General features: G+C 36.6%; 3 protein-coding genes and 2 non-coding genes across 8 annotated transcripts; 3 read left to right on the top strand and 2 right to left on the bottom strand.

Annotated features, from left to right (window-relative positions):
* The first annotated feature begins 53 nt into the window (after positions 1-53).
* Positions 54-3297, top strand: pbk (PDZ binding kinase). Its single transcript, XM_055054397.1, has 7 exons — positions 54-132; positions 1053-1214; positions 1594-1733; positions 1895-2064; positions 2187-2316; positions 2496-2681; positions 2937-3297. Exons 2-7 carry the CDS (start codon positions 1054-1056, stop codon positions 3167-3169), a joined length of 1020 nt encoding a protein of 339 aa, XP_054910372.1. The 5' UTR covers positions 54-132; position 1053; the 3' UTR covers positions 3170-3297.
* A 209-nt stretch (positions 3298-3506) lies between these two features.
* Positions 3507-13030, bottom strand: esco2 (establishment of sister chromatid cohesion N-acetyltransferase 2). 4 transcript variants are annotated; one of them, XM_055054136.1, is made up of 15 exons: positions 12992-13030; positions 11795-11860; positions 10980-11110; positions 10579-10897; positions 9919-10219; positions 8956-9065; positions 8183-8288; positions 8008-8086; positions 7877-7919; positions 6857-6992; positions 6460-6591; positions 6175-6264; positions 5960-6103; positions 4661-4845; positions 3507-4028 (listed from the first exon to the last, which is right to left on the bottom strand). In XM_055054136.1, the coding sequence occupies exons 2-15, from the start codon at positions 11845-11847 to the stop codon at positions 3896-3898; spliced, it is 1962 nt and encodes a 653-aa protein (XP_054910111.1). In that variant the 5' UTR covers positions 11848-11860; positions 12992-13030; the 3' UTR covers positions 3507-3895. The 4 variants fall into 4 exon arrangements, with proteins under 4 accessions (XP_054910111.1, XP_054910110.1, XP_054910109.1 ...); XM_055054135.1 differs by lacking the exon at positions 12992-13030 and adding an exon at positions 12441-12467; XM_055054134.1 differs by lacking the exon at positions 12992-13030 and adding an exon at positions 12358-12459.
* Positions 13031-13162: 132 nt separating this feature from the next.
* On the top strand, positions 13163-16375 carry ccdc25 (coiled-coil domain containing 25). The gene is made up of 9 exons (XM_055054365.1): positions 13163-13321; positions 13501-13548; positions 13623-13662; positions 14210-14261; positions 14349-14424; positions 14500-14603; positions 14688-14890; positions 15498-15543; positions 15665-16375. Exons 1-9 carry the CDS (start codon positions 13297-13299, stop codon positions 15692-15694), a joined length of 624 nt encoding a protein of 207 aa, XP_054910340.1. The 5' UTR covers positions 13163-13296; the 3' UTR covers positions 15695-16375.
* A 188-nt stretch (positions 16376-16563) lies between these two features.
* trnaa-agc (transfer RNA alanine (anticodon AGC)) lies at positions 16564-16636 on the top strand. Its single transcript has one exon. It is a non-coding gene; the product is annotated as a tRNA-Ala (tRNA).
* Positions 16637-17422: 786 nt separating this feature from the next.
* On the bottom strand, positions 17423-17495 carry trnaa-agc (transfer RNA alanine (anticodon AGC)). The gene has a single exon. It is a non-coding gene; the product is annotated as a tRNA-Ala (tRNA).
* Between the last annotated feature and the right edge of the window lie 5015 nt (positions 17496-22510).

The raw sequence follows: 22510 nt of genomic DNA, 5'->3' as shown, positions 1-22510 counted from the left end.
CCTGGAAAGCGTTTCAGAAATGTTGACTATTTTGTCCCTCCTCGGCGGCCATACCGACAACAGCCGTTAGTTTGAATGTGCGGCGCGGTTGGACACCGGATGTTTTGCTCTTACCAGGAGAAAGAACCTGAGGTAACTTTAAATTTACTGAACCAAATGCTAATTATTAGATCTCAAAATGAAGATTTAGTTTGTTATACTGCTTCTGCATTAACTTCAATAATGTATTTAAGCGATAAACTGACGAAACGCCGAGAACTAGCAGCATTTTAAGGTTGTTTTTTTTCTTCGCTTAGTTTTAAACGTTTACTTAATGATGCTATATTGTTACAGGAAAAAAAAAGTTTCTAGTGTTTGTTGCGCTTGTAGCTTTTAATAAAAGGATATTTTGACGCTGCTCAAGAATAATTTTGACAGTTCGCGAAAGTATTTTACGCTTTTTTCTTGAATGTGCCAGCCTCCATTCAAGTTTCGGCATTTTTTGGTTTCGTACGTTAAGATTTATAAATACAGCAATTTAGAGAATCTGTACGCCATAAAATACTTCATACTTTTATTCTGCTGTTTATACTTGTAACATTTCTTTTTCTGTCTCATTGGACTACTTCGAGATTTTAAATCAGACCTGGGTAAATAAAGGGAAAGTTGCATCTGGGTGATAAAAGTTTTTGTTTCTGGACTTTTTAATGCGTATTTTGAAGTCTGGAAAACAAAAATCCGAAAAGAAAGTTGTATTTTTGCTTTTATATACTCTTAAGAGTACTTTTACTACTTTTATCTCCTTTTTGGGGAAATGATCAGATAAATCAGCAAAATTTACAAACAGTATCTGAAAAAAATCACATATTAATCTTAGAAATAATCCATATTTAATGAAATATTCCAGTCCAGATTCAAAAACACTGATATTGCTATACAGATTTTAAAATTAAGCTAATCTGTTAATCCAGGACTGTGAATTGGGCGCCTGTCACACTGCTTAATCGGGTAAGAACGTTAAAAATATGAAAATACGTTTGTTTCTAATTATTTTTTTATGTTTTCTTGAGCAGAATGGCTTCTCTAAATGAGGACAGAGCGTTTAAAACCCCGATTCAAAGCCGGGTGAGGAGTTCTGGGAGCAGTGGAGGTGGGACTCCGATCACCATCCCTGCTTCACCTTTCATGAAGAAGCTGGGCTGTGGGACTGGAGTCAGTGTTTACCTCATGGACAGGTTAGAAAAGATCCTGGAAACTGATCTCATCTAAATCTCAGTTTTTGTTAACGTATTTGTGCACAGAAAAATAATAAAAAACTTCCCACAAGTCAGCCACTGGCAACAAAAGGAGAAGCTGGAAAAATCTTCCTTTTCGCTCATGTTAATTTTATTGCATATGATTAATTTCTTGCAAAGCCGGCCATCTAATAATACAGAAACTCTAGAAATCATCAAATAGTAGTTATTTATTGCCATAAATGCTTAGAAAATATCTGAAAATTACAACTTGAAGAATTTATTCATATTTTTTGGTTGAGGTTATGTATTACAAGGACAAAACAACAAAGTAAAACTGTCATTTTTTATTTTTCTTTTTAATTTCATTTGAGTCCAGAGTGGGGAAGCTAAACTCCTCTCCATGGGCTGTGAAGAAGATCAACAGCAAATGTGCGTCCAAACAGGTTGAGGTTTACCAGATGCGTCTGAATGAGGAAGCTGAGCTCCTGAAGGGAATAAACCATCCAAACATTGTTGGTAAGACTAAGAAGAAATATATACAAGCTAATGTAATGTAGAATAAAGCTAAATTTGTGTAGAAAGGCCTTTGAGGTTAAATGTTTTATTTTGTTTTGGTTCTCTCTGTCCCCGTAAAGTCATTACTAGAGGTAGTTCTTTATCTCTGTGTCATTATCAAGGTTTCCGCGCCTTTGCCACGGCAAAAGACGGCTCAAAGTGTCTGGCTATGGAGTATGGAGGCGAGCAGTCCCTCAACGACCTGATCGAGAAGCGGAGGGAGAACGGACTGAAAGCTTTTCCTGCTGCCAACATAGAGAAGGTGGCTCTGCATGTGGCACGCGGCCTGAAGGTAAACTCTTAAACTGCATTCACGATCCTCTTAAAATGTCTTAAATTTGAGTAAACCCAGTGAATGCAACCATTAACGTATCTATATATAGTAAATGAAATGATTTAATAACGTCTCTGCAGTACCTTCACAATGAGAAGAAGCTTCTGCATGGCGACATGAAGTCATGTAACATTGTTATCAAAGGGGATTTTGAAACGATCAAAATCTGCGACGTTGGCGTTTCTCTGCACCTCGATGAGAACATGAGAGGTAAACCTCGTCTTCAGTGTTTGGTTCTTTGGAAATGATCAAAACTGTTGGTTTTTTTTGCTTAAGTAAAACCTGTATTTGTCCATGCCAGAGATCCATTTCAGCTCATTTTCTTTGTTTTTCTGTAGACACATCGGTATATTTAAAATGAAGAATCTAAGAGCTTTGTGTGTCTTCAGTGTCCGACCCAGACGCAGAGTATGTCGGCACAGAGCCGTGGAACCCGAAGGAAGTTCTGGAGGAGGGAGGAGAAATCACGGATAAGGCCGACATCTTCGCCTTCGGTCTGACTCTGTGGGAGATGATGACTCTGTCCATGCCGCACCTGCAGATGCTGGACGGCGATGATGACGAGGAAAACCAGGGTAAGATCATTTGTGTACCTGAGGATATGGTATTTCATAAATAATTGAACTCAGTCATTTTCAAAAATGAACGATTAATTTGTTATCTAGAAATTGATTTGAAATTTTCAAAATGGAGTTACCAAATAAATAACTTTCCAATGATATTGTAATTAATTGAGTGGATATCTGTAAATATGCCTCAGGTTTTTGCTTCTGGGTAAGAAAATAAAAACCTAAGTTGGATTCTTATTTAAGTATTTTTGTGTTTTCCAGACGATTCCATGGAGATGAGCTTTGATGAAGACGCCTACTACGAGCGTTTGGGGACGCGGCCGCCGCTGGACGCCGCGTCGCTGGGCGGCTCGTACCGCAGGATGGTGGAGCTCTTCTGTCTTTGCACTGAGGAAAACCCCAAGAAGAGACCTTCAGCAGCACAGATCGTCCAGGTCTTAGAGGAAAATGCTGCCCTGGACCGAGCACCATGTGAAGTGATCATTATTGACTGATGGTGGCCAACCTCTTTGGCCACCACCAAAATGTAATATTTTGAGCTTTATATGTATGTTTTCCAGCTGATTTTGTATATTATCACCTTCAATCTTTAACTCAGTATTTGTAACAATAAACTTCGTAAAAATGCTCCTCTTATATTCTTTTTTAGTTTTCCGATTGTCAATTAATTGTTTATAAAAGTAAAATTAGTTTTAATGGATTAGAAATTGCCATTTAGGCTGCCATTAAATGTTGTAGTTTGGCCTCCATCCAGCAGAGAGCACCACTGGTCTTTAACTTGACCCATTTATACACATTTTAAAAAAGTGATTTTGGGCCGTACCCATGGAAAACATTTTAAAAGGAAATACTTTATTAAATGTACAAAGTAGAAATGTCCTTGAACAGTAATGGCATCGATATTTCTGAAACATCACGTCTTCAAAGTGCACAGAAAACTTTCAACAGATACCAAGAAGCGAAATCTTATGAACATTTTTCATAAACATCAATGTTGTCAGTAAGCTGAACTCACTAAAAATACCTGAAAACTGAATGAAAGAACAAGCCTGCAGTAAAACAGGCTGGAATATAAATACAAATAATCTGAACTTTCAAAAAACACTGTTCTCTACCTGATTAACTTCTTCACACACAAAGCTAAAGCCTTAAACATAGAACGGCTTTGCATATAAAAAACATTCAGCAGAAGCTTAAAAACCTGATAAACTCCAGACTCTTCATGCGACGAAGTTGTAAATAAGGAAGGTCGGCGTGTTGCAGTATTTAGTGGCAAACAACTTTCCATCGGGTGTCGGATCAGAAAAGGCGATTTCCTCCTTGGTCAGGCAACTGCCGTATATGAATGTGCTCCTAGAAACAAAACGAAATAATTGTTTTGTAGAATAATAACAGCATAATAACGCAAAAGCATTCTCAAAAATCACCAAACTTTAAATTGTATGGATCATTTAACTCTGGAACTGGAAGACATTAAATATCCAACATAAATCAACAAATAAAATGAATTATCAAGTCTCTCTAAACAAAATTGTTTAGGAGGCAAAGAATAAAAGGGAAACTAAAAACCATCATCCAGAGAAAGAGAAAGGAGAAAAACACTAAATCATGTAGATGGAAGTAATGAAACATATTTTAATTTATCATGAAATTAATTGATTTATTGCATATTGCAACAGACCTATAATTAAATAGAAATTAGGGGATTTGTTTGTTAAATTTGTGTTTTCAGATCAATATGGTGTGTGAGAGATTTCAAAACGTAAAGATTTATCAGATTTTAATAACATCTTATTATATTCTACATCAGGGCAAGGTTAATTAAAAACAGAAATAAATTATAAAATAGAGGATTGAAACTGTCACTTGTTAAATTGTATTGTTTTAACTCCAAGGAGGTGCTGAAAATGTTGTAATATTACCTTAAAAATGCTAGGAAAGCGTTTGAATTTTACTGTGGGAAAAGGGACAAAGTGGCGTCTCACCTCACTGTGTCCAGCATTCGGGTTGCGATGGCCTGCCGCCTCGCCAGGCTGAAGACCCAGATCCGGCTGATGCCACACAGAGCTTGTTCTGGGATGGTGGAGCAGCACCAGGCTCTGTGGCGATCCATGAAGTCATCCTTCGTCATGTCCTTGTTTTGGTCTGGCTGTTCCAGAACCCTGTAGGCCTGAGAGAAAACAGGAAAACTGGCATAAAACAACTGGTACCAGCAGGAACAAGTCAATGAAAATCACCTAGAATTTGTGTTTACCAAGAAATATTAACAAGAGTCTGAAAGTGACTCTGCTGCATCCATCACTTTTGAGTTTTAAAATGCAAATGGTAATAAAAAAAAATTTACGTTTGTCAAGCATTTTCACATAGAGTAACACTTGACAGAGCAATGAATTTTTTAAACTAATTTTTTTTTCTCTCTGGTTGCAATACAAGCTATTCTGAAATAATGCATTTATTTATGTTTTATTAGAGCTGGGCAATATACAATAATGTAGATTTTTTTTTAAAAAAGTTAATTTGCAACACAAATTCCTCAAATTTAGAATTTAGAAAAGTGAAAAATTGAGTTCAAAAACTCAAATTGAGATTATCCTCAGAAATTTCTAGAAAAAGTAAAAAAAATTTTTTTGAAAATCACGTATTTTTCGGACTATAAGTCGCACTAGCCATAAAATGCATAACAAAGAAGAAAAATACATATACAAGTCGCACTGGAGTATAAGTCGCATTTTTGAGGGAAATTTATTTGAACAGACATGTCATCTTGAAAGGCAATAGAAATAGAATAGAGGCAAACAACAGGCTGAATAACTGTACGGTATGCTAACGTTACATGACAACGAACTGAGAACGTGCCTGGTGTGTTAACATATTAAGAGATAACTATAGCATAAATAGCATGCTAACAAGTTTACCAAGTCATCTGTGTCTCTCCAAATCACTAAACAATGAAATCTTCATCCTCAGTGTCTCTTGTAAACAACTCTGCTAACCGAAAGTAGAAGAACACGGGCCTAGAGCGCCCTCTTGCGGTTTAGTGTGAAAATAACATGTGAGATGATATAATGATGTGTTAATATCCACACACAAGTCGCTCCTGAGTATAAACTATGAAAAAAACTGCGACTTATAGTCTGGAGAATACGGTAATAGTAATTTAAATTTTTTTTTTTTTAAATCGCATTTTTCGGCCCCAATACCAACTCTTCTCAAACCCTCCTGCCAACCCTTTAGATTCTCTTTGCACGTCTGACGAATGCAGTCAATGCAAATCGAACGCCTACCTGTCTTATGGGTTCAGCCACCAGGCATCCCACCACCAGCCTGTCTGTGTTGATGAACAGGAAGGTTTTAGCCTGAGTTGGTCGGCTTAGAGTCACTTGCTGGAAACCCAACTCGTTGTCCGCTATGCGACGCACTTCTTCTGCCTGAAACAAAATCGGTATTAAACACAAGCATTTACGCCTAAACAGAGATCTACGCTGAGGGGCTTCTGCACCTTTTTCACTGCGTATTTTGGATCGTCGGGTAAAACCAGGATGATTTTACCGTCCCAGAACTCGGCTACCACCCGCTCCTTCTTCCAACCCTGGAGATAAAAAATGAAGCACAAGATCAGATTAAATCATCTTAAACCACACAATTAATCAAATAATCATTGACTAAAATAAAAAACAAATCATAATCATGTCATTTGAAAACATCCAACAGGAATTTCAAACTCTTCTGCATCTGTTTTTTTCTGCTGCATCAGTAGAGAAAGAGGACATAAAGGAAATCTCACCACGTATTTGATGGAGTCCAGGAACCGCTGGTGGAACTGGGTGTGCTGGAAATTGTCCTCTGGGTTGTCAGCGCTGTAAACCATCCCACAGGAGCTGCAGGTCGTTGCTCCAAACTGCTTCTGTCCAGCATCCTGACGAAAACAATTCACAAAAGTCGTCAGGTTTATACAAGGAAACAACCTTCAAATATGCTTGAAAACAAGCAGCTATCATTTTAAAGAACAAAAGTTTCTCAAATATTTAGCACTTATATTTACATGTAACAACGTTGGGGTAGTTGGCTGACCTTTTGACCACTAATCTTGAATGAGGCTGAAGGTTTATGTGTGAATTATGAACCAAATTGATGTTCGGACACATAAAAAAAAAAAAAAAAAAAAAAGAAGTCAAACATACGATGATGAGCTGGTCGCCGTCCAGCTTCTCCTTCTTCCTGCGTGTTTGTCGCTCTTTAGCTGCGGATGACGGCGGCTGCAGTGAAGCTCCTGACGGCGTGCTGCAGGACACCGGGGAACGCAGAGCTGCACTCGACCTGAAACCATCGGTAAAAATTCTAAATATAAAGGGGTCTCAGAGATTTAGGTGCTTTTTAGGGCTGGAAAGATTAATTGTAATTAATTGAAAATGTTACATTTTGAATTTAAGATAAAAAAATAAAAAAAATTGAATATATGTTCTGCCCAGAACTCCTCAAGTGGAACAGATTAGCTTCACTTGCTTCCAATTCTCTAAATAAAATATCCAATTAAGGACATTTTTTATCTCAAATTATTGATCATTGACCCAAAAAATAATCAATAAGTCGATAAGTATTGACATTAAACCAAACGGAAGGAGCTATGCTTTTCACAAACCAGAATTTGTTTAGCTACAGATGCATCCTTTGCTACAAATGATCAAATATATGCTAAAGAAATGCTTTGTTATTGCATTTTAAGAAATAAAATGTTTATTTTTCCATAATAAAAAAACAAAAAACAAGTTGTTTATCTGCATCTTTTGATGCATTTCTAATATTGTACAAGAAGGTTTGACAAAAATCCGCAAAATTGATCAATTTCTTTAATGTGATTAATCGCCCTCATAGTTGATTGATCCATCAAGTTATTCTGATGATTATTCAAAAACTAGTTTCAGGTTTTACATCTATGGGTGATTCAGTTTCTCTACCAGGTATTAAAAAGTTTTTATAATCTATCGGATTCAAAATGGCCGCCCTGCTACTGGTCATTTTTCTTGTTTAATTAAGACTTGAATGAGCATTTAGATTAGCATGCTAAACAGTTGCGGCTAACATGCTAAAGAGATCTGAATTGATTTGGTTTTGAGACAGTAAACTGGTTTAACAGAAAAACCCAAAATATTTGGATTAATTTCATGTTACATCAAACAATATTTGTATTTAAAATGTCACACCTTTTTGAGGAAGAATCAAATATGGGGTACATGGCTGCAGAAGCTGTGGAAAGGAGAAAAAGATATGAAATGATGGAATATAGATGAAGAACAATGTATAAATGTAGAATGAGTTGTTCTGACTAACGAACCTTTGGAGGACGCTTTGGTAGGGTTTATGTCTCCTTGGTCAAAGGTCGGCTCAGAGCCTCCATCTGCCATAAAGTCATCCTGGAAAAGAAAAGAAATTTAATTTAAAGTTAAAATACTGACAAAATGTAAAGCCAACTTAATCACAGCAATCCGGAGAACTTGTGACACGCCTACCAGACTGCTGATGCACGATGTTGCAGATTTTGGACTTGGAGTTCTGGAAAGAACAATCTTCATCTGTTTTGTAATCCCATACGTTTCCAGCAACAACTTGGGGGAACTGAGGGAGAAAAGTTTACATCCGACTCATTTTCTACGCCACTTTTTAAGATCTGAACACAGACAGAAATGCCATGTTTTTATTTCAAAGCTCTTATTTTTTTATGAAATATCCAAATCCTGGTTCAAAACGGATCAGAACCAGAACTTTCTTGGTTGTCACCAAGATGTCAGCCACTCTTTAGTTTAATATTTCACACATATAAGACGTAGATGTTTCATAGTCGGAGGTAATTTGGCATATAAAACAGATGATTTGTTTGGAAAACAGCAGGTAAAATTTTGCCAAAAGTGAAATAAATCAAAAGTTTCATATAAAAAAAAAAAAAGAGAGAATAAATTTTTGGCAAAGAATGACTTTGGCCTTTTTTTAAGGTGATGATATGAAGTAAAACAGTCGATACATCATTATTAGATTTTTGCTTTTTAAAAAGTGAGAATGGGGGGAGAGGTTGGGAAAAAAAATATATTTAAGATAACATTTCTTTTCTCAATATGAACAATTTCACAAATTAAATCTTAAACTTTTAAATATTGTTGAGGAAGCATTGAATATTGAAACTTCACAGGTTTAAAACTCTTCTATTGCCAAGAGTAAAACACATTTTTATAAGAACTGACATGTAAAAACCTTTTTATTGGTCTTATAAATAGTTCTGGCCCCCTACCTGGAAGGACTGGGACTTTTTTCCTCCTCTTCCACGACGTCCATCCAGTCTGTTGGATCAAACTTCGTCCTCTGCTTAGTTCTGTCTTGGTTCTCCTCCACATCCATTTGCTGCACAGAACAAAAACAAAAATAAACCCTTAATATCTTACATTAATTTGTTTTATTTTCTGCTGTGCTATACATCAATCAGGGCTGCAGCTAACAGATAATAAAAAAGGCACATTCTGCAGATTTTATTTCACTGCTTGAGCTTTTTTACACAATATTAGAAATGCATTAAAAGATGCAAATAAGAAAAAATGTTTGATTCCTTATATAGGTAAGACAACAATATCATTGGCTAAAATGCAACAACATGGCATCCTTTTAAAGAAAACTTGACAATTTGCTGCTAAAATATACTTCTAAACATGCAGAAAACTCAACATAAACCTGATCTGTTGAGTTTATTAACTGATTAATAATTGGGTAGCAACAGGTGCAAAGTGGCAGATTTTCTTTTTTTTTTTTAACAATAATTTAACTGGGTGAAGTTCAAACTTGAGAACAACATATTTACAGACAAAGATTTTCATCTTGAAAATGTGCATAGAGGTTTTTTTTGTACTATTCTGGCTTAATTACTGAAATTAATGTTTTTCTTTCAGTAAATTGTCATTTGAGGTTGTATACTAAAGTTAGCGATCAATTGATGACTAAATGAATTGACATTTCAATGATCAATTAATCATTTTCTGCACCTCTACTAAAGTCTTAAATAACAATCTTAATTAGTGGTTTAATCACATCCAGAAAAAACAAAAAACAAAAAAAAAACACTAAACCACACATTAGTCTCGTTTATTGTAATTTTAAAAAGCCTGGTAAAGCCACCAATACTACTATTACTATTACTAATAGTAATAATAGTACAAACAGGACAGCAGGTGTGAAGCGTCATCTCCAGAAATGATGCACAAACCTTTTCTGGTTCTTGCTGTTGTTGGACAACCTTTTCATCCTTCTGCACTGGCGTCTCCTTGTTCTGCTGCGGTTCAGGGCGGCTCTGAGTTTTGACTGGAGCGGGCCTGGTCGATGACCTTGGAGCCGACCTTTTGTACATGGACGTCAGCTTCTTTCCTGTACCAAAGAAAGCGGCTCCGACGAAGATCTTCGGCTTCGGTTTCAGGCTCCCAAAAGAAATGGTGATCGCCTTTTTCGCTTCAGCCGGTTTGTTTGGAGGTACGCTGCTGCTGCTGGATGTTGGATTAGCTGCCGCACTGCTAAATAAAACAAGTTAAAATAGCTGCTTTGAGAACATTTTCAAATAATATTATACAAGAACAGATTCTCAAAGATCAATACACTTTAAATTCTAATAAACTTTTTACACTGGAACTGGAAGAAATTTTAAATATTCAAAATGAATAAAACAGAAACAACTAATAAAACTCTTCTATAAATAAATATAAATAAAACTCTCCTTCAAAAAAGGAGGGAAAGTTGAGACAAAGCAGCAAACTGAAGACTTTTATTATCCAGATTTCCAAAAGAGAGAAAATGGATAAATTATGAAAATGGAAATTATTGAGCTCGTTTTAATTTGTTATGCGATTCACTGATTTAAAAATCAGAAACAAACCTTGTGTTGCATCTGGTCAGTTGAATCGTTTTTACAGGTGATTGAGAACTTCTGGTTTCCTTTTTCGCTCTCTTATTAGATCCTACTGATGATTTTCTGGGTTTGGTGCTTCTTTTTGCAGCTTTCTTTGTTTTCTTGTCTGTTTTTTTGGCAGATTGAGGAGGAGAAGGCAAAGCAGACAGACGGGAAGGAAGAGATTCCTTCACTGCCTTCCTCTCAAGTGGGGTGAGATAAATGGTCTTCTGCTTGCCGTAGAAGGAACTCGTCACCACCGAAGTCATCGCTGGGGAATTACGAGACGATCTGCGCAGAGAACCTACTGAAAGGAGTCAATAAAGGTTTGTTGATTCCAGTAAGCAAAACCTTGAGGGCAAAAAAGAAATGCGTCAGGTGTGTCGTACCTGCTGGCTTATGTGACAACTCCTGTCTGCCATCCTGCGACCCGGTTGGCGAAAGCAGCCGCTCTCTTGGAGATCTCCTCTTCACCGGAGACATTTTCTCCTTCATGCCCTTCTTGGTCGGGTGGCTGATGCTTAAATAAAATGCCAGATTAGAAGAAACAAAAGTCAAAACACTCAACATGAAACTGAAAATAACATTTTTCAGAGTCCGCACATTTAAAAACATCCAAAACCCAAGCATTTTCAAGGCAAGTTCTCAAACTTGAGATAAAAACATTACAAAGTAACTCCTGAAGACAGTTTCAGTTCATTATTATATTATTTATTACTCTATTAATAATGTCATGCAGTAGCATTCTACAGCAAAGACAAGGTAAACAAAAACATTTTATGTTTTAAAAATTCTCACACAAACCTCAAACAATTAAATGTTTAAACAAAGTATAGAAAGAAAGTCACAAAAACAATCTGTAAAAAATTTTCTTGCTAACTTCAGAAATAATTTTGATAATTCTAATTGACCTGAAACAAGAAATGTTTAGTCTGATTTAACTTCAGACAGCGATTCAAAAATATGTTTGTCTTTTTATTAGGTGGATGAAAACATCAAGTCTAAACTGCAAATAATTTAGGCTACTATTAAGCATTTGATTGCACTTTGTTACAAAACTGTGAAGTTTCAAGGACGTGATACAGAAATTAAACACTTTCTAAACTTTGAAAACACCTAATTGAAATTTTACAGGGTTTTCAGAACCCACAAACTCTATTTTGATAACAATTTAAATGATAATCATGAGGTGTGTACATCTTACCTGTCAGAGTCCATGGAGGACAGCTTGCGCTTCCTGGTTGAGGTTGTTATCATGTTCAAAGTTTACCTGCACATAACGACAGGAGATTAAGCCTTTTACAAGAATAATCCTCTCCACAAACAAAAATCTACTCAGCTTAAGTCATATTTTGTTTTACAAAATAACAAACAGGAATAATTGTGTCAGAGATAGGTTGAACAAACATCCCCTTAATTATAAACAGGATCGAATAAAGAAAAGCAGCTTTAAATTCCTCTTCCTGCATATTAAGCTAAATTAGCTTATTATTAGCTTGAGGCTGATTTAGCAGCAGACGACGAAAGTAAACGCGTGTTTGGCGGGATGATGAGCTTATGAAACAATAAATCAGTCTGCAGCGATGGTCATTCTTTTACAGCCAAATATAACCGTCTGTCTTCGTATTTTCAGCAGCAGAAATCATATTTTGGCATTAAAAGCATGCTAGCTATTAATTTTGATCATTACACATGCGATTTTAAAGACAAAATCAAACCTACAAACAATTACAGTTCACACAAGACAAAACGCTCAGTCCGTCTTACCGAACAAGCCTCTTCTAGCCTACATAAAATGATAAATGTCGAAATTTAGGCAGCGAAAAAATAAGAAAATCTACAAAACTGACGCTTCAGCTGCTCCGTTCCCGCGCGCTTCTCCCTATGTGATTTTGAATACCGCGCGCCAGCCTAAAAATAGTTGCACGGGGAACCGGAAACACTACGTCACCGAAAACTTGTAGAGTGACCTTCAAAATAAGGATTTTTCAGCTGAAATCAGAATATAAAACAAAATCCTGAGCAAATCCTCAGCAGTATCAATATTTTTTTTCTATGATTCTGATCAGATTAATTTAATAAATAACAAATAATAAGAAATAATAAATAGCTGACAAAAAACAATTTAACTCAAAGGATTGAATAGGCTGGCAAAGCTAAAAATAATGAACCAAATTTATTTATAAATCACATAACAAAGTAAATGGTTGTATAAAGTACATTAAGCGAAAAAGTAAAAGCACTTATTAGGAAAGGAAAGTAATCCTAGACCATGCTAAAAGCTTTTTACATAAATATAAACTGTTAGCTTGTCGCTGATAGCTGTTTCTACAAATCTTCTTCTCACTTTGACTCGATTAAAAAGTAATTGTTTTATGTCAAATTAGTAGGAAAAACGTACCTAAGAATACAGTGAAACGCCCTGAGCTTTTGTTCTCAATATTTCTAAATACAAAGAGAAATCCAGGATGTCCCAAGATTTCAGTTTTTATTGAAAACACTTTATTTTGAAAGAGTAAACCGTGCTTGTTTCCTGGCTTTGCATCGCAACCTTACGCCAACCACTAACAACTTCCGGGTCAGTCCGTCCATGAGTAAAGTGACACTAGCAACGAACAGTGAAATCACAAGTTTTTTCCTTTATTTATACTTAATTCACCAAATAAGTTTTATTAATATATTATCTGTGTGTTTAATTCGGAGAAAATGGTGTTTTACTTCACAAGTGCTGGTGAGTTCAGCTTCGTCATCATTAGCACTGTTAGTTTGTAGCTCGATTAGCTTCATACATCAGTAATTCATTACATTAATGAAAATCATTAAATAACCAAACAAACCTTATGCGTTTGTTTGGTTATTTCTATTTCACTCAGTCGGCTGTCATATTTTTTGTTGTATTTTTTCATATAGTGGTGGATCCTCCATTCACGATCTACATGGGAAAAGATAAATATGAAAGTAAGCTTGATTTCTCGCAGCTTTATGCTTAAATTGCTTATTTTACCTTTAACTTGAGGCGTTTCTTTCTGCAGATGAGGATCTGATTAAATATGGCTGGCCTGAAGACATCTGGTAAGTCTTTAATATTTGTTTCCTATTCAGGTTAGTCTCTTAAAATCAGTTTTTTCCCAAAGAGAAATTATTACTTTTTTGTAACTCATAGTAAAATACAGTTAAGAATCTGAAGCACCACTTTAAAATTAATGTTGACAGATTGCCTTCTGCAAAATTGTTAAAATAAATACATGTAATAAAACACTTTTTTTTTTACATTTTTGTAAGTCACTGCAAATGAAAAATAAATGTAAATGACCAGATAATGAATAAAGAAAACTTAAATTTGACTTTTGCCAGGAAAAATCTTCTTTTTGTGGTAATAAAAAAGGAAATGAGGGATTCAAATAATGTTGCCTTAATCCATCTTTGAACAGAAAGCAAGAAATAAAATTCTATGTTTTTTGAGCTTTATTTAAAGTAAATGGAATAAAAAAGTCAAACCACTGATAACATTTTTGTATTAAATGATTTATATTCAGTTTTTTATGTTATCCATTATCTTTTATGCTTTAATCTGTAAAAATATTTCACAATAACTTTTCTTTTTCCCTCCCAAATGCAGGTTTCACGTTGACAAACTCTCTTCAGCTCATGTTTATCTAAGAATGCCAAAGGTAAAGAGTCACCTGACAAAACTTTCAACCAATTTAACCTAATTTTCCTCATTAAAGTGTTGTTTTTGCGTCTTGTCTCATTTCTAGGGTAAAACCATAGATGATATTCCTCCAGAGGTGCTGGTAGACTGCGCACAGCTGGTGAAGAACAACAGCATCCAGGGTAATACTGCAGTTTTACAGTAAATGCATTGTCTGTGTCTGACATATGAAGGATGATCGTGTTTATCACCTTCAGGCTGTAAGATGAACAACATCAACGTGGTTTACACGGCGTGGGCCAACCTGAAGAAAACAGGAGACATGGATGTTGGGCAAATTGGCTTTCACAAACAGAGAGAGGCCAGTTGTCTAAATATTTCTTTGAAAGTCGAAGTTAAAGTCTGTCTGTACTTTCTGTTACTAACAGCTTGATGTTTCTCGCAGGTGAAGATTGTTGCTGTAGAGAAGAAGATCAATGAAATCGTAAACCGTCTGGAGAAGACAAAAGAAGAGCGCTTCCCGGATCTGGCAGCAGAGAAGGAAGCGAGGGATCAAGGGGAGAGAAATGAGAAGAAAGCTCAACTCCAGGAGCAGAAAAGGAGGGAGAAAGAAGAGCAGAAGAAGAAAAAAGAAATGGAAGAGCTCAGGTGGGACAAAGTTGTTTTTTTTTTTGTTGTTATATCCTATAAATAGAGTGCATAAATGTGATTTTGAAGGAACACAGAAAAAAAAAATTATTTTGCAAGTATTTTTAATGTAGTTTCTAATGCAAATACCCTTCTACACTTAAAATAAGATGAAACTAAGTAAGTTCTCATAGAAACTTGTTTTAAGTCAATAATTCCTTAATACAGATGAAAAAGAACTAGTCATATTAGCAGATTATTTCACTTATAACATGAAAAAATATCGTGTCATAAGGGAAATAGTCCCATTTGTATTAAGGAATAATTGACCTAAAACAAGCTCCTATTGCTGAAAAGTTACTTGACAGCTAGTTTTGTTTTATTTCAGGTTTACTAAGATATTTGCCGTAGAAATTAGAACAAAATTGCTTCGTAAGATTTTGTGTCTTAACAGTGAAATAAGGGTTTTAAATGTTTTTTTACAGACAAATATTTGAAGTTTTCTTTGGATTTTCATTCCACTCCAAATAAAATCCACTGTTTAATCTAAAGTTGCAGCTAATGATTATTTCAATAATCAATTAATCTGATTAATCATTATAAATTAAACTTTTCTTTTTATTTCCAGGAATTATACATCACTGATGAAGAGTGAAAACATGAAAACTAATGAGGTAAGAAATGAAAATGTCACAAATTCTCTGCAATAATAAACTTCTGCTGTAAAGCAGTAGATATTCCCGTTAGAAAAACAATTTTATGCCTACAGAATATGTATTTTTTACTTCTCTGCAGGATGGCTATGACTCGGACGACTTCATGTGACGCCTGAAAATACAACAGGAAGCTCGGGAAGCTCCCCTGCTGCCATCGCTTTACAGACTTTGAATGAACAAAAATAAAAAAATAAACAAGTCCATTCTGCTTGAGAGCACTTGGAGCAGAAATGACTCAGTTCTCACGACTCAGGAGCCATTTTCAGACTTAAAGGAAGACGGGAGTCGTCTGTGGTGAAGGATACCCAGTCAGCAGATTCAGTTTTTACAGCTATACTAATGATGGCGTCTTTTGTTTCAGTCACTCACTTCTACAGCATTTTGTTGAAGCTGCTCTTGCTTCCTTGCTCAATATGCCAATTTTGTCTGCATGTCAGATTTTAATAAACAGAATTCCTTGTATAAATTGAAACGCTATTGCTTGGTAATTTCATTGTAGAGTAATCTGTCAGTCGAAAAATTAATTCTGAAGTAAAAGATTTACTGTTGGACTAATTTATCTCTCCAAATGAAATAACCCGTATAGGCGGACAAAAAAATCCATCCATTTATTGATTAAAAACATATTGGTGTAATCATGTTACAACACAAAGTGCATTTTGTATTTTTCTTTCTTTTTGCGGGGGTAGACAAGATCAAATATGAAAAATGCACGCAACGTCAACTAGATAAACCTGGAATCTGTCACACACTCAACTATTGCAAAGAAAAATAAAATATTTCTAGAAAAAACGATCCAAGCTCTTCGTCGTCAACGGAGTTTAAAGGTCCAGGAGGTGGACGGTGATTGGTCAAAAGTAAGCCACCAGCACGCCATATGATTGGACCACCTGGAAATGAAGCGCACATCAATTGGCTAGTTGGGGCTTACTTTGGGTTTATTTTGCTGAAACAGGCAGTGACGGAGCAATGCATCATGGGGGATTAGCTCAAATGGTAGAGCGCTCGCTTAGCATGCGAGAGGTAGCGGGATCGATGCCCGCATCCTCCAATTTTTCTTCACAAGAGCTGTTTTTTTTTCTAACCGATCTTCCGATAAATGCCCCTTACCTGTAATCCAACAATGCACAACAAAATATGAAAGGTAATACGAGTGAAAGACAGAAGACGATACGAGCTTCGATTCCTTCGACTACCTCTTTGGGAGGTAAGGAGACTAGACCAGGGATTATGTGGTAATGTTTTGTTTTTGCAGTGAAATGACAAAAATGTTTGCTGCTCAAATGTTTAATTTGAAAACGGCCAATCGGTGCGCGATCCATGTTCAGGCGAGCCAAACACATCCCGAGCTGGTGGGCTTACTTTGGCTTACTTTTGACTAATTACCTTCCACCATCTTATTTCCTTCTCTTAAATATGCCAGTATTATAACTTTCACTCGTATTACTGTTAATATATTATTGTGCATTGTTTAATTACAGGTAAAGCGCATCATTTTAGTTGAATGCACTGCGGTTTTTCCGTCATGAAGCGTTTATTGCCACGGATTTCATGCGGATTTGAAGGAATTACTGGCGAGTGTAGAGAAGTGCCGCTATTTTGACTAATTTTAATAAATGAAAAGTGCAAAAAATTAGTCATTGAGTATTTAGCACCGACAAATGTCGTTATGTTCTCCCTACCAATGTGTGAATGTGATTGATTGTAGGTTCCACAGCAAAACTACACAACTAGCTTGGGAGTATTTTTTTAACAGTTTCGGATGAAAAAAGTCAACGAACATCAATGAAAATGCAGGTAAACGGAAAAGTAAAGACAAAAACAAAAAACGAAAAGCTGGAGGATGCGGGCATCGATCCCGCTACCTCTCGCATGCTAAGCGAGCGCTCTACCATTTGAGCTAATCCCCCATGATGCATTGCGATCACACTGATGTCATTTTTTTCGGTCAGTGACTCCCATCATGCTTCAGAATGTGTTTTGTTGTGCTGCTTTTAATTGCCCTGGGCTGGAGTGAGATGCTACTCTTCACATGAACTTTGACCCATTTGGGACTTTATGACTAGTCTTCGCAGGGTCAACCCCAAAAGCTAACATAAGTGCACTTACATGCTTAAACTGTCATAAGTTTGTACTACTATATACATGTATAATATCACTTCTACACTATACTATCAACTTCATAAAACCTGGTACATATTATAAACAATATGTTTCAGTGAAAACAATGAAGAGATTGGTCAGTTGATGCCGCAACATAGATTTGATTACAGATCTGCAACACAAAATAGCTCAGTTTACAGGTACAGTTCAGAACTCAGTTTCTCTTTGTCATTGGTGGAGCGATACTGACCCCTACTGGCGAATTACGGACATAGTTGCCAAACAGTGACAAGGGATCAATAACACACTCTATATTCTTTTAACTAAAATTAACTAATCTTTGGGCTCTAGCTCCATAGACTATTTTTAAACCTGGCCACTTTTGACTGATTACTGTTATGTATATTTGGCACATATGGCTATTTATTGATGCATTTATTACATTTTCAACGGTGTGGTTCACTTTCACACTGCACTGTGTCAGCTGAATTAAGTTTTGGCACATCCACATTGTTTAGTTTTTAGCTTCTGTTCGATGCCTAAATAATTCAACGTTGATGAAACGGATCAGGTATGTCCCAATGGGAGACGTAAGAAATCGCTGATTGCTCTGCGGCTCGTTTTTACTTTGAATCGGAAGTTATTCTGGCTTTAACGTGTTTTTAAAAAACATGAACGTTCTTGGTGATATAAAAACGCTTTCGTTAATGTTGTTGTGCTTTCGTCCATGTTATAGAGCAGCTAGGAGTTACGCTGTCGGGGCTTCATGCCCCGACAGCATAACTCCTAGGATCACTGGGACACTCAAACCCCCCACCACCATAAGGTGGCAGCCATGGAGGGGACGTGTAAATGTGTGCATGTGTGTATAACCTGTTAACTATGAAGGAAAGAGAGAAAGTGAGAGACAATGGAAGAAAGTTGTTAACATGAGGAAACGAGCACAATGTGGAGGTAATTATATTCTGACTTTTGGTCCATTTGTTTAGTTTTTAAAAACTTTTTAGGCTCCAATAAAGTGTTTTAGGTTCTAGTAGCCGTTATTTTTGCAGTTGTTGAACAGGAAATTGGGAGGAGAAAGGAAGGAATGACATGCAGCAGATTCCCCAGGACTAGGAATTAAACCCAGGTTGACAAACAAAACCGATAAGTAACGTCCTAAACAAAACATAATTTGCAGTCTGACTATAAAGCTGGTTAAAAAACTGATTTAGGCATTTCTCAGCCCCTTTTTCTTCTCTTTTATACAAGCAGACAGCAATAAGCTCAACAACACAAAAGCTTCATATTTATTACAAAGTATTTATCTAAGAATTGATTTCTTCCTGTAATGGAAATGATTTCTGATTAAGTTCTCTGTTTTCATACTTTCATGGATTGTTCTTGTTTTTTTCCTTTTCTACAGTTTTCATGTTGAATTACACTTTTTTTTGTTCAGTTTATCTTGAATTTGTTATTGTAAATAAAGACAAAGAGAAAGATCACACAGTAACTTTTATCTTTGATAAAACTTGTTTTATCAAAGATAAAACAACTCTAGGCTTCTTCACGGTCCAGATTATTAAATTATGATTACAATTATCATCTAATTCCATGTACAGATTTAACTCTAATCTTAATTTAACTCAGTGCTTCTCAATTATTTTCCGTTACGCCCCCCTAGCAAGAAGAAAACTATTCGCGCCCCTCACTCCCCACCGTGACTACCCATCTCTGCATAACATTTTTTCCTTATTAACATTTTTTTCGCTGAAAAAACTCTAGCGGCTTATTGGCGTGATTGGGATGTAACGTATTTAAGTGACGCGCTAATTTATTTGGCTTCATGCTGTCCGCTGCGAGCATTTTTAGACACAGCAAACACAGCGGTCTTTCCTCTTCTCCAACTGTAGTCACAGTGAAGCCAAGCGCTAAATACGCTTCGTCGTATTTCCTCTTCTTAGCTTTCGGTTGACTTTCTGTTGTCTCATTATCTTTGTCTCTCTCCGCTTTTCTTTTCATCCCTGTGAAAAACTTTTTCATGTTGGGGGTTGTTGAATAACGGAGGCCATAGACAGAACGCAGTCGGAGCTTTTTGTTGACTTAACACTGCTAACCAAGGCAAACCTGTTGTCTTGTAAGTCGTAAAATGTTGCACTGTCGCAAACGTGACAGAAGTAACAATGAGAGCGCCACTGCCGCCTACTGTGCGCAATTACACTTTATACTTTATACCAAAAAAAAGCCTGTTCCCCAGGTATCGCACCGCGCCCCCCAAAGGGGGCCCGCCCCACTATTTGAGAAGCACTGATTTAACTGGAACCTGAAAAAGTCCAAACGTGTTAAATCACGTTTTTTATGTTTGGTATGAAAACTAGTGATGGTGAGATGAAGCCTCATGAGGCATTGAACCACTTGATCCAACTGGTTCAGAAAGGGTTCATTTCTAGAAGCTTCATGTGCTCACGAAACCACCTACTGGCCAGGTGTATAATCACAGCCAGCTGTATCTCAACACGTGTGATGCATTGAATTTTTGTCTATTATTTCTCTTGGGAATGACGTCACAAAAGGTGTAGGACAAAATCATTTGTCTACATAAATTATGTACATACATATGTGTACAATAAAATATTGTTTGAATGTATTCTCTCTGTGTAATTTTTCTCCAAATAGTCGTGTCATGTGATATGGCATGTTGTGTAATAATGTTTATCTGTGAAAAATGGCTTCATCAGGCAGAGGACAGTGAAAGTGCTTGTGGAACAAGGGAGGGGGCAGTAAAGAGGCTAATGCTTGTGTAACTTGGATGATTTCATGCATTTTTATTAAGAAACAATTTCTCCACAGTTTTGGTTTCAAATGATTCCTCGTTTTTGACACTACTTCTCCAGCCTTTGAAAAGACACACTCCTAAATCTCCGATCTCTCTCTCTCTCCTAAACTCTCCAAACTCCAAACTAACTGTCTCAGACTAAATAGCCACAATCCAAACTCTGCTATCCAAACTATCAAACCTCTATCCACTCTCTCAACTGACCGCTGGAAAATGGAGGGAAAATGCCAATTAATTTTACAAGTTTAACAATAAAACTGAACATTGTTGGAGTTTATAAACTGTTTTGGGGACGATTTGCAGCGACCAACTGACCTGACCTGCATGTTTTAGGGGATGTGGGGGGAACCGGAGCGCCCGGGGAAAACCCACGCAAACACGGGGAGACCATGCAAACTCCACACAGATGGTCTCTGTGAAGACGCAGCGCTAACCGCTGCGCCACCGTGCTGCCCACCATTTTTCTGTTGGGTTGGGAGGATCTATTTTGTCAATCGGGGGAAAAACTGTCTTTTTAAAGACAAAGTCCTGTCTTTAAAACTTTGTTTTGAAATTTAAAGTTTTAAAACTTTAAAACTATAAAGTTTTAGAACTTTTAAAACTTTAAAACTATAAAGTTTTAGAACTTTTAAAACTTTAAAACTATAAAGTTTTAAAACCATAAAATTTTAAAACTTTAAAACTATAAAGTTTTTGATAAATACCAAATGAATCTCTTATCCTTCTCACTGTTTGTTTTTCTTTGACTTAAAACCAAGAAATTTTTTTATTCTTTTCCAGATAGTTTTTTTCGGTTTCTTTTTACCGTCTATATCCTGAAGATCACTTTCTTCTTGAGTCACGATTTCCTCAATGGTGTCAGAGTCCTTAGAACAACCTGGCTGTGGTTCTGGTTCTGGTCCTGGTCCTGGTCCTGGTTCTGGTTCTTGTTCTGGTTCTGGTTCTCGTTCTCGTTCTGGTTTTGGTTCTGGTTCTGGTCCTGGTCCTGGTTCTGGTTCTTGTTCTGGTTCTGGTTCTGGTTCTGGTTCTGGTTCTGGTTCTGGTTTTGGTTCTTGTTCTGGTTCTTGTTCTGGTTCTGGTTCTGGTTCTGGTTCTGGTTCTGGTTCTGGTTCTTGTTCTGGTTCTGGTTCTTGTTCTGGTTCTGGTTCTTGTTCTGGTTCTGGTTCTGGTTCTTGTTCTGGTTCTTGTTCTGGTTTTTGTTCTGGTTCTTGTTCTGGTTCTGGTTTTTGTTCTGGTTCTGGTTTTTGTTCTTGTTCTGGTTCTTGTTCTGGTTCTGGTTCTGGTTCTGGTTCTGGTTCTGGTTCTGGTTTTGGTTCTTGTTCTGGTTCTTGTTCTGGTTCTGGTTCTGGTTCTGGATCTTGTTCTGGTTCTGGTCCTTGTTCTGGTTCTGGTTTTTGTTCTGGTTCTGGTTCTTGTTCTGGTTCTGATTCTTGTTCTGGTTTTTGTTCTGGTTCTGGTTCTTGTTCTGGTTCTGGTTCTTGTTCTGGTTGTGGTTCAGGTTGTCCAGGTTGTTCCTCGTCTGAATCCATGTTATCATTTGAATCAATAATCGGGTCAACATGGCCGACTGATGTTTGCAGGACAGTGTTTTTCATTTCCAATATGTCGATGAGCTTCTTTTTCTCCTCTGTGTTCTCTAGGTATAATCTCCTGTCTTCTGTTATTTGCTTCTTCAAGATTTCTGCACCTTGTCTCTCGGCTTTAAGTTCGTCGGTCAGCTCCTTAATTTTTAAGAGTTTTTGTAAATGATCTTCTTTCTCTTGCCTTAGCTCCAGTTGGCATCGCTCCAGGTCTAGTTTCAGGATTGCGATTTCTTTCTCATGGACCAAAGTCAGATCATGATAAGATTTTTTAGATTCCTCCAATTCTCTCTGTAAAAGTTGTTCAGATTCTTGCATTGACTCAATTTTTCCTATCATTTCTACCTTCATCATTTCCATCTCTGTTTTCACAATATCCAATAATCGCTGCTTCTCACTAATCTTTTCCTCATAAAATGTTTGTGAC

This window comes from Poeciliopsis prolifica, unplaced genomic scaffold, assembly GCF_027474105.1.
Source record: "Poeciliopsis prolifica strain line A6 unplaced genomic scaffold, Auburn_PproV2 SCAFFOLD039, whole genome shotgun sequence".
In the NCBI taxonomy this organism is placed as follows: domain Eukaryota; kingdom Metazoa; phylum Chordata; class Actinopteri; order Cyprinodontiformes; family Poeciliidae; genus Poeciliopsis; species Poeciliopsis prolifica.
This window is presented reverse-complemented; position numbering and strand designations above follow the sequence as displayed.